The sequence below is a fragment of the Epinephelus moara genome, chromosome 1 (assembly GCF_006386435.1).
Source record: "Epinephelus moara isolate mb chromosome 1, YSFRI_EMoa_1.0, whole genome shotgun sequence".
Lineage (NCBI taxonomy): Eukaryota > Metazoa > Chordata > Actinopteri > Perciformes > Serranidae > Epinephelus > Epinephelus moara.
This window is the reverse complement of record NC_065506.1, coordinates 29,009,022-29,022,452: the sequence shown is the minus strand read 5'-3', so window position 1 is coordinate 29,022,452 and position 13,431 is coordinate 29,009,022. Positions and strand designations below refer to the sequence as shown.

Genomic DNA, 13,431 nt, shown 5'->3' with positions numbered 1-13,431 from the left:
TCTCTGTAGCAGAATTTGATGGTCAATTGTGTCAAACGCCACACTAAGATCTAATAAAACAAGTACAGAGACAAGTCCTTTGTCTGAAGCAATCAGAAGGTCATTTGTAATTTTAACTAGTGCTGTCTCAGTGCTATGATGCACTCTAAATCCTGACTGAAATTCCTCAAATAAATTATTATCATGGAGAAAATCACTCAGCTGGTCTGCGACTACTTTCTCAAGGATCTTTGACAGAAAGGGAAGATTAGATATTGGTCTATAGTTGGCTAACACCTCTGGATCCAGGGTGGACTTCTATAGGAGAGGTTTAATTACAGCTACCATCTGCCATCTGCCATCTGCCATCGTTTACTGTCCGCTCTGCATCCTTACAGGTTTATGAGACTCCGTTTTTCGTGGCAGTGGATCATGCGAAGAAGAAGGTTGTCATCAGTATCAGAGGAACCTTATCGCCAAAGGTGAATTATAGCTTTCTTGTCTTGTTTATACAGTAATATATCTTCAGCTCTTTCTAAACGTTAGCGCACTCTGTTCCCCTCAGTACCTCACAACACCAACACCTCCAGAACAGGTGAAGTTCTCATAGCTTAATAAAGTGTTCTCAAACTCCTACACCTTTCACACATGGAGCAGAAACGTGACTGTTCACTTTTAGAACAACATGTCCTACCATTTGTTTTACACAAGTATTTGAGAATTCCCATCATGTTGTAAGACCTGAATTGAACCGACAGCTAACAGATCAGGGGAGAATAACCACTCATCCCATTGATCTCTGATGCTTTGCTTCCAACCAGTCAAAACATGAAGGTACAGTACATGCAGTGTGGGACGTTACAAATAGAGTATAAAGATTAAAGAAGCTTTTGCGAGGTGCTTCTGAACATCAGATCTAAGTAAGTGAATGTTGAGCTCTCATTACTCCCTGACATGGATTATAAAGATAAGAAACACCTTTTCAAAGGCTGTGGTTTTCGCTTTAGCCTTATGTTGAGCTGAGAAAAATGGAAGCAGTTAACAGGGTTCCCACGGTCATGAAATTCACGGAAAAGTTATGAAATTAGAAAAAGGCCTTCAAATGATTTGCCAGGAACAGAGTATACATTGTTTTAGCTATTGTTTAAATATGTTTATAAAAATCACAAAACATGTCTAACATTACGCAAGATACGTTCCATGTATTACTAATTTAAAATGTAGTCCTGCGCTGTGTAACCACTGAAATGCCATTAGGATTGCAGCGGTATACCAGTTTCAAGGTATACCATGATAAAAAAGTTGATGGTTATCATACTGTGTACATTTGGTTATCTACAATATTGAAAGCAAAATGAAAGTAAACATTGAATCTCACCTTTATTGTAGTTATTTTCAAAGGGGAGACTTTTAACACATACTTCCATTAACAAAATGGTTTCAAGTTTCAGTTACATTAATAAAACGTTTGTTCAACCAAAAATAACCCTTCCGCTTTCATTCCTTTGAGGCTCACTCTGACTGATGATAAAGTAAATTCTGTAATACCGTTATACCGTGAAACAGCGATATTTTCTGAGGCAGTGATCATATTGTGAAAATTTCATACAACCCTAAATGCCACTAGTGTCACCTGATACACATTGACCAGACCAGCATCGCATCATTGCCAAGGCTGCGTCCCTTTTTGGGAGAAGGAAACACGTTGTCATGTCAGGCACATAAGATTCGTGAACATTCACTGTCAGTGCAGTATATAGCGATATGATGCTGGTGACAGTTACTGCTGATGGATAGCTAATGTTAGCTGAGTGGGAGGCTGCTTCAGTAACGTTACAGTCATACAGCATAGCAGCATCAGATTGTCATATCCAACTAAATTACAGCCAAGATGCAACAGTTGGCTAATAACAGGTTTGTTATTTACAGACAACACTTGGCCTGATGGTACCTGGTGATTCAGTCAATAAACATATTTGACAGACTCACCAGGTATCATATTTATACATGTATAATCAATATTGGGACAGTGTGTTGCATCATTCATCCACTTGGACAGAGGAAGACTGACGGAACATGACAGTGATCAGCCTTATTTTATTAAGGATTGCAAACGCTCAGGTTCAGGAAAGGTCGCAAAACAGTTATTAGACATGTCTTTAAAACAAACATTTATTTAACAAAAAATGAATGCATACAGATGTGTACAGTATGGCTGTATTACAGTATAGGCTTACCCATTTTAGGCCCTGATCACGCAGAAAGCATTTTGCAGGTTGCAAAACACGAGGCACACCACACTGCCTTTTTTTAAAAAAAAAATTGAATGCCACTAGTTAATTTTTTATTATTATTTTTTTTATAAAAATGCTTACTTTGCCTTTTTATTGTTGCCAGGCAACCACCCCATGATGTCCTTACACTAAACTTCCCATGTAATCAATCTTCTTCTTTTTCTCTTACAGTAATTAGTATCTACTTGCTGTAGCTCTGGTTGAGGGTGAGAAACTGTCAGTAAATAGTTTGTTCGGCACAGGGAAACAGAGATCTGTGTGGGTACATGACACCCTAATAAAGAGGGTGAATCATGGGGAGTACCACCAGGTTGGTCCAGGAGCTTCACCTTGATGATGGCTGTTTCCAGGCATATTTTAGGATGACTCGGGGGCAGTTTGACAACCTGCTGTCTATCGTTTGGCCATGTCACTCTGAATATCCAGCAACTGCTACCACCAGTTTCACTTCCATTATTTATTAACTGTAAACGTATTGTCGTGAACACCACAGAGGGCCCGCCTCTCAAATCATCTGATTGGACAATTGGGAAAAAAGCTGGCGAAAAAGAGATGATGTGGGGCACTTTTCTGAAGTTGAAGTTGCAGTTGAAGTTTTTTCAATTGGAGGAGTTCAGAGCGCTCCAGCAAAAATTCTAGGCGCCTAGAGAGCAGAAACGCGAGGCGCTTCGCAATGCAAAAAATGCGAGCAGAAAGCTACATTCTCATTAAAAACAATTACAAAAACACTTTCTGTGTGATCGAGGCCTTAAACTACTTCTGTAAAGTCATAAAATGGGATAAAATATTGTTGAAAAGTTACGAAAAAAAATCTTTGCTGAAGGGAACCCTGATTAAAGTCTGAGCATATACTGTTCTCTTATAGTCTAACAAGTCTTGCTGTAGCTCTTCAGGTAAAAAGTTAATACACTATAACCAATAATAATCCAGTTACCAATGGAGATTATGAATGGTATGTTTAATTCTTGTGCCCGATCTGTGCACTTTAATTAGTAAGATGTTCTTTTCACTTTCCCTGTTTTCACTTCATCCACTTGTGTTCTCTGCTTTATGCTGTCTTTTGTAGAATTTTTTTTAATTTGTCTTGTGTGTATCAGGACGCCTTGACTGATCTGACGGGGGATTCTGAACGTTTGCCTGTAGAGGAGCAGCACGGGACCTGGCTTGGCCACAAGGTCAGAGATTACTGTCTTAAAACACTCACTTACAATACATTAAGCAGACTCCTCTGTGCAGTCTCCTCTGACATTTTTCCTCTTAACATTTCTCTATTCTCCGTTGCGCACTTCCAGCAAGTAGCATTATCCCAGACCTCGAAGGTCGTTTCAGTTGTTAATAGTAGAATAATTGCCACGGATATTTTAATAAGAGATTAATGACGCAGACATCCTGTCCATATTTCTGTCTCTCACTCTCTCTCTCCCCATCCTCCTCTTCGCTGAATCCCTTTCTCTTTCTTTCCACTCTCAGGGGATGGTTTACTCAGCAGAATACATTAAGAAGAAACTGGAGCAGGAAATGATCTTGTCACAAGCCTTTGGAAGAGACTTGGTACACGACTCAGTACACCCTAAAAAAGAATGGCTGGCTCAATTATGAACCTTTTTCCATAATTTACTCTCTGAATTTGTATTAACACCACTCTAGTACTCCATTCAAGGCTACGCTTGCTGTGCAACAGTACACTAACCCTAACCCTACTGCATACAAAGAATTCTGCAAATGGCAGTAGAGGCAATTTGTTTGAAGTGATTATCTTCACTGTGGTAACAAAAGTGCGCTGTTGTGAGCATAATGACTCTGGCTATCTCTCACAGAACAAGGGCACCATGCACTATGGGCTGGTGATAGTCGGGCATTCTCTTGGTGCAGGCACCGCTGCTATCCTCTCCTTCCTGCTGAGACCTCAGTACCCAACTCTTCACTGCTACTCTTACTCTCCACCTGGTGGCCTTTTTAGGTGAGTCAATCTGTGCGAGTTCAAAGGATGTACAAAAGAGCGTAGAAGAGAAGAAGATTCTGTTTGAGTACATTGTGCAGGGAGCCGTTAAAAGCCTGTTTGCTATTTCCATGCATGAATCCCTTGTTTATGTTTATAAATTCTGCACATGTTTAACCCAAGTTTGACCGTTTCATTCAGACCGCTGTCTCAGGTTATACGCTGGTCATCACTGTTTACTGAAGCCCTGGCTCTGAAGCTGCGGTTTAATACACATCAGTGCTAAACCTCAGAATGATACCACACCTAATATAAATATTTTTTCAGTTCATCAGAAATGGTCCCTGCTGTGTTTACACAGGAGACCAAACATAGCAGTGTGAGCAATGTGGTGTCGTTTTTTTTCTTTATTTGATCACCTTATTAAAGGACAACTTCTGCATTTTTCAACCTGGATGCTATTTTCACATGTTTTTGTGTCTAATGGTGACAGTTTTTGAAATTCAGTATTGAGAGAGAGTGCTGCAGCCACAGTGGCCAAACAGGCTGCAGTGTAATCCCAGCAGGCAACTGTGCACCATCACGTCTCCTAGAATTACTTGTTTTCGGCACTGACAAGCTCAGATTGTTATTAGAAGTGTCTGATGACAATACGGAAAACACCCTACAGAGAAATAAAATGTTCTTCCTTTCCTTTTGCTAGTGTGTTTGTTATTGTGACCAAGTCTTGCTCAAGGGGAAGTCTTGTTCTGAAAACTTACGAGAGGTGACTTATTGCAGGGAAAGCAACAGTGGAAAGTTGGAGAGAGGAGTGCTTGGAGTTCTGTTGGAGTACAGAGAGTGTATCTAAGGGTGCTTTCAGACCTAGAGTTGTCTTGCTTTGGTCTGAATCAGGGACTAATTTTGTTACAAAGTTGCATAACTGCCAAGAGATGGTTTGTGTTCTCATGGCAGTATTTACAAGCGAACCAGATAAAATGCCTTACGCGAAAAAGCAGCTTTTGATTAGTCAGAATTTCCATACGGGTAGTAAACAAAAGGTTGAAGAAGAGTACACTTGCAAGATAAATGTGACACTTTCTAATGTCACAATGGAGGGACAACTAAGCAGGTTGATTTTAGCGCTGGTCATCGTGGACTATATTGCTGTCTTTGTTCATTTTAGTCAAACCATACAGTTTGAAAACGAGGTGCAGCTCCAACTAGAAAACAATCTTTTGATGCATTAAATGTGCTGAATGTGCATATTAAGGCAGTACAGGAGGAGGTGCACATTAATAATCCTCCAGGACTGTAACATGCTCATGTTTAACCCAAACAATGTGTCATGTGACTGCAGTTGGATCGGATTGATGTCGGAACACGTTCTCACCACAAATGAACCGCACCAGAGTTTGTTTATAACCGGACCGAGACCACCTCTTCAAGAAGGTCTCAGTCCGGTTGTTTTGGTGCGCACCCGAGTGCAATTGCTGTGTTCACACCTGCCCGAACGAACCGCACTTAAGGGGCAAACGAACCTGAGTTTGACTGAACCAAACCAAACAGGGCAGGCGTGAAAGCACCCTTAGTGTTATCTAAAATATTTTAATATCGTGACTGAATATTTTACTGATTTTGACAGTGTGGAAAAATCTGAGATTTCAGAGCAAGACTTATACACACAAACAACCTGACTGGATCCTTTCTGTAATTTAGACACTTACAAGACCAAGCTGAGCCTGTCGATGACAAAAACAAGCACTTGTAGTGGCCATACATTGGCGTGCACAGTTGCCTGCAGGGATCACATTGCAGCCTGTTTGGCTGCTATGGCTGCAGCAGCTTCTCTCAATACTGGACCAATTTCAAAAATGATTGTCTCCATCAGTCACTGAGACACAAAAACATGGGAAAATATCCTTTAAAAATGGGATTTATGGATTCAAAGTTAGAAGCTAGAAGTCATCCCAAAATTATTTCATAGTAACTGAATTGTAATGCTTCAGTTATTATAGAAATATGTGTACATCCTTTCATCACCAAGCCAAGTAGTGACAGTTACCTGCCATATGCTGAGCAGGGCCATGGAGCCAAAATATAAAAATTTATTTGAAATCATTTCATCAATCTGAAAGGAGACTATCACATCCTTATGTGTCACACAGAACTGGTTCGCAAAATGCATCATATGTTTACAAAAAACAGGGTGTTGTAAAGAACAAGACACATAAAAAAAGTGCTTTGGACTTGTGCCCACAACAGGCTGTGGTTTGCACTTTAATTTGCCTTATTTCCTGAATGGTATCTTTTTATTTTGGGCCCAGCAGTTTAGAGTCCATTAATATTTTGTCTGTCTACACTTGAACACTATCTACCAGCCTGCCATGCAGCTGGCCGCCGTGTTAACTGTGTTTGTTATGCATATCAGGCAGGAAGTCTGTACCAAGAGATAAGTAAATGCTGCAGTGCACCTTTAGTGTTTAATCGAAGCCAAGAGAAATTAATTTGTCAGACTTTGGTGTGAAGATTAAAGACGGGGGACAAAATGAGCGGAAACACTGAATAAAACGTAACGAAATTTGGATGCTTCCATGCAGGACATACAAGAGAGGACTGAATGATTTAAGTATGAAAATGATGTGACTCATGATGTGGTCACCAGATGCTGAGTGTGCAGTTGTAGCGGTACAGTTGCATCCTCAGTTCCATTTGTTTTGTATGTACTTAAAGTTGCACTGTGCTTCTTCCTTTTGTGCTGTAAACATGTTTTGTCCTTAGCAACCCAGTGTCTCCCATGTAAACATAAATCAAGAGCCATAGCGCGCATACTAAAAGCTCTTATAAGGGTTTCTAGTGTTCATTCATTGTACACTCTTCTTGGTTGCCCCATCAATCGTGTCCTTTTCAAAGTCTATGAGATCACACGCACTGCCCTTTTTTGGTCACCCATTCACATGCTAATACAATGTGGAAATGAAGTTTTTGTTGTTGGCACCTTTTTATGGTGTGACACATAGGCACATGTGAAGAGAGGGTCGACTTCTTCTGCAAGGGCGGGGTTTCTTTTTTCTATGGTGTCTGATTTTGTTTTAATAGTGTTCTCTTGTTTATGTTCTGTCCTTAATTTACGGTGTGTATCAGCCGTATACATGCATTCACATTTGTGGGCCATCTTGTGGATGTGGTCAGATAAAGATATTCCCTAAATACTTGGTGTAGAATACTGTACAGCCCATTATATTCTATTATTTGAAGAACTTAAATGTTTGTTTGAGTTGTGAGTTGACCATTTCCCTCCTTTATTTTCCCAGTGAGGATGCCATGGAGTACTCCAAAGAGTTTGTCACATCCGTGGTATTAGGAAAAGACTTGGTACCAAGGTATCTTTTCTACTATATTCAGCATACTGTGGTTAACTTGGCTTTGCTGCAGTATTAACACATTAAACATATCTGCTGCCGGTCTCTCGTAGGCTCGGCCTGTCACAACTGGAGGGTTTTCGACGCCACCTTCTGGAAGTCTTGCAGAAAAGTAACAAGCCAAAGGTGACTTAATCTCTTGACACTGTAGAAGATGGCACTTATACAAATTTATGGACCTTCTTTGCTATGAAAACATCAAAGAAAAAGGCATTAAACTTTTACAGTATGCTGTCAGTTGGTCTTGCCAAGTACATCCTGTGCTGCCTTGGAGTTATTTGGGGAAATGCTTTTTGGACTGTTGACAAAAAACATATCTCTACTGTGCAAATACTAATGAATGATTGAATAGTTATCAGATTCACAACATATTTGCATTTCCACCCATCTAAATCAAATACATAAACCCAGTAGCATCACACTTAAGCTGTGTTGTCCAAGTTTTGCAGTGACTGATAAAAATAAACTACACGCTTCACGATCTCTCACATCACTGCAGTCACAGCATCTCTGCTGTAATTAAAGCATCACTGAGTTGCAGCTGCAGAAACGTATACAATGTACAGGAGATATATTTAGATTCTGATATTATGTTACGTAACTAAAATGCTTTTTTTTTTCTTCCTTTGTAACAGTGGAGGATCATTGCGGGAGGCACCAAATGCATCCCAAAATCAGAGCTTCCAGTGGAGGATGACGATCCTCAGTCTCAGCCAGCAGCGCCCCCCAGCAGTCGCCTGTGGCTCCACCCCAGTGACCTCAGCATTGCCCTTTCAGCCTCTACCCCCCTCTACCCTCCTGGCAGGATCATTCACGTGGTGCACAACCATCCTCCGGAGACATGGTGAGAAAATTGATTCGAAAGCTGGCTGAAGATTATCGGAATTAAATCCCCCAAATGTTTTTTTTATTTTTTTTATGAATAAATGTATAAAATTCCAGAAGTGAGATCAGTCGAGGGGTACTGGAGCTTAAAGCTTGTCTCTGTGCGAAACATAAATCTGTACCACACAACTCCAGCTCACAAACGGTGAAGTGGTTGTGTAACGGATGCGTGGACAGTTAACTCAAAGCAAATCTTGTGTTTGTTTCACACCTGTGACATTAAAGAACAGGCAGCTGAGTGGGAAAACGTATACACTGCATACTGGGGACGGTGTGGGTTTACAATGTGTCACGTGGCTCTCCCCAACTCTTCTATCTGCACTCTGCTGCACTGTCTAATATCCTATTTTATTTTACAGTTGTCCTGCTTCTTGCACTTTCTTTTCTAACCTGGTGTTTTTAATTTTATACTCTGTGTGGATATATTTAAAGGGGAAATATAAATCATAAATAATGTGTAGAGATCATGAAATTATGGTACCGATTCTGTTCGACACTGGGCTGTTATTCAAGGCCAGAATACATTTCAGCGGTCTAATGAATAACAGGTGGATGTCATGCTATATCTTAAAAAATATAAAAGAACTATTTTGGATGTGAGATGGTCAGAACTGTTGTTAAACATCTGGAAAATGTATGTTTTGTTATCTCTATTACACACTGTCTGGTAGGGTTTAAGTGTGTGTGGCTTCTATAACACAGAGGCAACTGATGCTTGCATTGCAGACCAACACTGGAAGTCTGTGGAGGTGCAACAGTTTGATCTCTGACCTGTGTGGTTCACTGCTGCTGCAATGCTGCTGCGTGTCTGGCCATTACAGGAGCAAGTAGTCTGAAATCTTTTAACCACTCTCTGCAAACTGGCGCAAAACCACGAGTCAGAAGTGGTTTTGTCAGATTATCTCAACACTGACAACAAGATTTCACCCTTATGGGCATTTGTTGTGTCTGATAATGGAATTAAAAAGAACACTGCAATGAAGCTACTGGATATTTCTTCATTGTCCTCTTCTTGATGTACTTTGAGTAATTTCACTCAAAGTACGTCATGCCATATGCAGCCAGCGAGCTTTTTTCCCTGCCTCGTGAGTCTGTTCTGGTTTCTAAAATGAGCTCATTTCTAAAGTCTGTCACAAAATATTCCACTCAGTGGTGTCATAGCCTGGATTATGCGTCTCCCACATGGACACCGAGGCAGGCTGTTGCAAAATCAACATGTGTGTTCCCTTTGTCTTTCATCGTGATTGACAGTCTCTCTCTTTTTTGTAGCTGTGGGCAGGAGGAGCCAACCTACTCAGCTCTGTGGGGGGACAACAAGGCCTTCGATGAGGTCATCATATCACCCGCCATGCTTAATGAGCACATGCCCCACATGGTGATGGAGGGCCTAAACAAGGTCTGTGTTTATCCTGTATGCATGCAGATGGATTTGGCTCGGGGGGTGTTTGAAACGGTGGTGAAATGACTTTTAAATCTTGTTCCTGATTTCCAACACTGGGTAAATTGAGTTGGTGGATGATGAGTATGTGTGAATTGTCTCTAACTATAAATATTGAAATGCATTCACAAATACTTTTTAACAATTGTTCATAAAGGGGCATACCACTTTTTAAATGGTTTTAACTAAAGCTGGAGATTAGCAGCTGATTTTTGGTTATGTTTCAGCTGTGATATAATATCTCTGTTAAATACTGTCTTTAATAGATGTTTTAGAAAGTGACAGTGACAAGTTCTGGAGTGTTTCACTTTGTGTTGTGCCTACAATAAATGCCAGTAGCTCCTCAGGCTAATAGGTTCAACTTGGGCAATATGAGAAACTGAAAATGTACCAATCCAAACATTTTAAATCATAAATAGACTTTAATTTTAGAAATTTAATATGGACTCACTTTGTACATTCAGTAAAACATCACCCTGATGCTTTCTCCAAAAATAAAAAATACAATATCCAGAGGTTGTCTGGCCACACACCTTTATGAATGTTATACATTAATGCATGCTTTTCTAAAGACTTCCAGGTATTATTAGTCACCGAAGTGAAAGCTTTCCTTCATTTATGCCCAGCAAACAACTTTGATATCAGCAGAGAAAATTCATTTAAGAGCAGTGATGCATTTATCGTCTCTCTGGCTTTAAAGGGACAGTTCACCCCAAACTCCAAAATACATATTTTTCCTCTTACATGTAGTGCTATTTATCAATCTAGATTGTTTTAATGAACTTTGTTGTAAGCAGTCATGCATAAACTATTTTCCTCCTACCAAACTGTATCACCGCACAGAAGGAAGTGTGCATCTACTCATGGACGAAAGGTCGTGCACCTTGGCTAAGCTGTAGTGTTCGCTAGCGCAGTGGTGCTAGGTGAGCTAGCAGTAGATGCTTCCTTCTGAGTGGTGATACGCTTGGAGGGTGTAGTTTGGTAGAAAGAAAATAGTTCCTACATGAAACTGCTCACAACAAGGTCCGTGGATTATCTTGTGTAACTGGATCATGATTTCTGGAGAGAGACATTGTTTGAGCACCACAAGCCGAGTGCCATCTAGTTCCATTATATTTGAGAGAATGCAGACATTTCTATGAACGATATCTCCAACACTCTACTTGCACCAAAACAATCCAGATTACTAATCGCACTTCAGGTAGGAGGAGAAGTATGTATTTTTGATTTTGGGGTAACCTGTCCCTTTAAAGCTACACATCTCATGACTGGATATGGCAGCAATCAACAAGGAAATTGTCAAATACAATGAAGTGATTCGATTTCATCGCACAAAAACCACACCGTTGCAAAGTCACAGAAAAAACTTTAGGTTTCCATTGATCTTCTTCTCAGTGGTATGCCCCTTAAGTGTTCAACTGAAATTTATTTTTGGGAGTTTTGATAGATTGAAGTTGTTTTATTTATGCATGTAATCCATAATTAATCTTTAACTTGCAACACTGTTTGTTTTCTTCCAGTTTCAAAGCATGGGAACTGCTCACTCCTGGTTTTATGGTGTTTTTGGTCTTTATACTGTCTTCACGGGCATTGAACATCTGACTTGATAACAGGGTATAAATGTGTATGTTTGCATGTAACAGATCCACTGTGGGGATTGCTTTTCTTGTGGGTAAAGTTTGTTCGTCTTGTTGTACAAGGAGTTTTTACTTGGTTTTGCATTTGTTTGTGTGACTCAGCCTCGTGTCAGTCCGTCTCTGGATGGGTGATTATAAGTTCTGTATATTTGTGTGTGTATAAAGTGTGTGTACGTAGTCTGTAGTGTGATATCTCTGGTGTTTCTGCAGGTACTGGAACCATTTTGTCCCCTGTCTGAGCAGGAAAACTCGGAGCCAGAGGAACAGGAAGTTGATCAACCCACCTGCAGTGCCGCTGTGTTGATAACCTCACAAACAGAATTAAACTCTAGCCCTCTTCCCTCTGATTCCTCCTCTCCCGCCCACAAAGACCTGTCTTGCACCGCCTCCCTCACAGAGACTGAGGCTGTCTCTGTCCCTCTGACTGTCACTGCTTCTTCCTCTTTTTCAGGAGCTGAGTCTGTACTTCCTCCTTCTCCTCCTCTGTCAGACTGCACCTCTGCCTCAGAGCCGTGCTTGGTGTCTGTCCCCCCACTTTCTAACAGTCCTTCCAACTCTCACTCAGGGGTGCTCTCAGTTAAGGATGATTCATGCATTTCACCACAAACTCAATCAGACCCATCTGACTCTCACCCTTGTGTGGATGTGATTGCTGCTCCTGTTTCTGAAATCCTGTCTAATGAGTCTAACTGTGCTCAGATAGAAAACACTCCCTCTGAGATTGTAATATCACACAGCTCTTCACAGAAAGATGAAGTCTGGAGTTTACAAGTACCAAACAGTCCTTCTGATACTTTTGTATAGACTTAATGACTTGGCTTTCAGTAGCCTCTCTGCACAACACATTAATCAATCTAGTCGTGTCTGTTAAAGGAATAATTTATCGTGAAACACTTAAAGACTGTCAGTCTTAAGTCATGCCTGTGAGGTTCATTCGGAAAATCATTCTGCCTGATGTTAAAGGGATAGTTTGGATTATTTGAAGTAGAGTTGTATGGGGTACTTATCCATAGTCAGTTTACTGTATACAGTAGATGTGTGTTGGCACGCCCCCAGTTTGGAGAAGCGGCAGAAGTGCTGATATGGAAGCTATACAATGTCCTGCTGTGGATGGAGGGGAGCAGCAAGACGTATTTTAGCCACCTAAAAAAGTCCCACCTAAAAACATCTTTAACAGTTTAGGTGTACACTATATTTAGGGTATTTTTACTATTTCACCTTTCCATCTGATAGCCTGTTCCAACGGTTAAGCAGTGAACGGCTTCAGCTCCTAAACTATGCTCTCGTCAAAGCCACCAGACTCCATTGAGAAAAACAGTGATTGCTGGTCTACCGCTGCCCCGATCAGTTAGTTAGTTTGTTTTACTGTGTAAAATTTAAGAATCTAAACAAACCTCTTGAAACACCTAAGTCACACAGTAACACAAACGAAATGCGTGATAGAGGCAGCGGTACGCCAGCAGCTCTTGTGTTCAGCAATGTTAAATCACTGTTTTTCTCAGTATAGTCTGGCTTTGAAGAGAGCGGTATACCATAAAACCGTTTCAGTCAATCAATTAAACACCCAGTCCCTTTTACTAGCCTGGTGTAGCTACACATTTTGACAAAGAAAGGCCTGTCTCAGTTGGACGCCTGGTCTGGTTGCCAAGCAGTTCAATTTAACAGAAGTTCTTTGGATGTATAAGTAGTATAAGTAGTAGTTGTTGACAACCCACTTAAGCTAACATTTGTAAGTTGTGTAGATTGCACATACAAATATAAATGTTACTGGAACCATGAGCACCAGAGAAGACCGTAATTCTTTCAGATTTACGAAATTCAAATGTGGGTTGTTGGGGGGTTTTTTTAAGATATTTTT

General features: G+C 40.6%; 1 protein-coding gene across 3 annotated transcripts in view; it reads left to right on the top strand.

The window, feature by feature from the left end:
• dagla (diacylglycerol lipase, alpha) overlaps positions 1-13,431 on the top strand; it is a 54,601-nt gene that overhangs the window by 33,755 nt on the left and 7,415 nt on the right. For all 3 annotated transcript variants that reach the window (XM_050043058.1, XM_050043039.1, XM_050043048.1), the window contains exons 11-18: positions 378-461; positions 3,371-3,448; positions 3,744-3,824; positions 4,091-4,233; positions 7,506-7,574; positions 7,667-7,739; positions 8,249-8,457; positions 9,768-9,894. In XM_050043058.1, the coding sequence (XP_049899015.1) occupies positions 378-461; positions 3,371-3,448; positions 3,744-3,824; positions 4,091-4,233; positions 7,506-7,574; positions 7,667-7,739; positions 8,249-8,457; positions 9,768-9,894 (864 nt within the window). The remainder of the gene's footprint in view (positions 1-377; positions 462-3,370; positions 3,449-3,743; positions 3,825-4,090; positions 4,234-7,505; positions 7,575-7,666; positions 7,740-8,248; positions 8,458-9,767; positions 9,895-13,431) is intronic.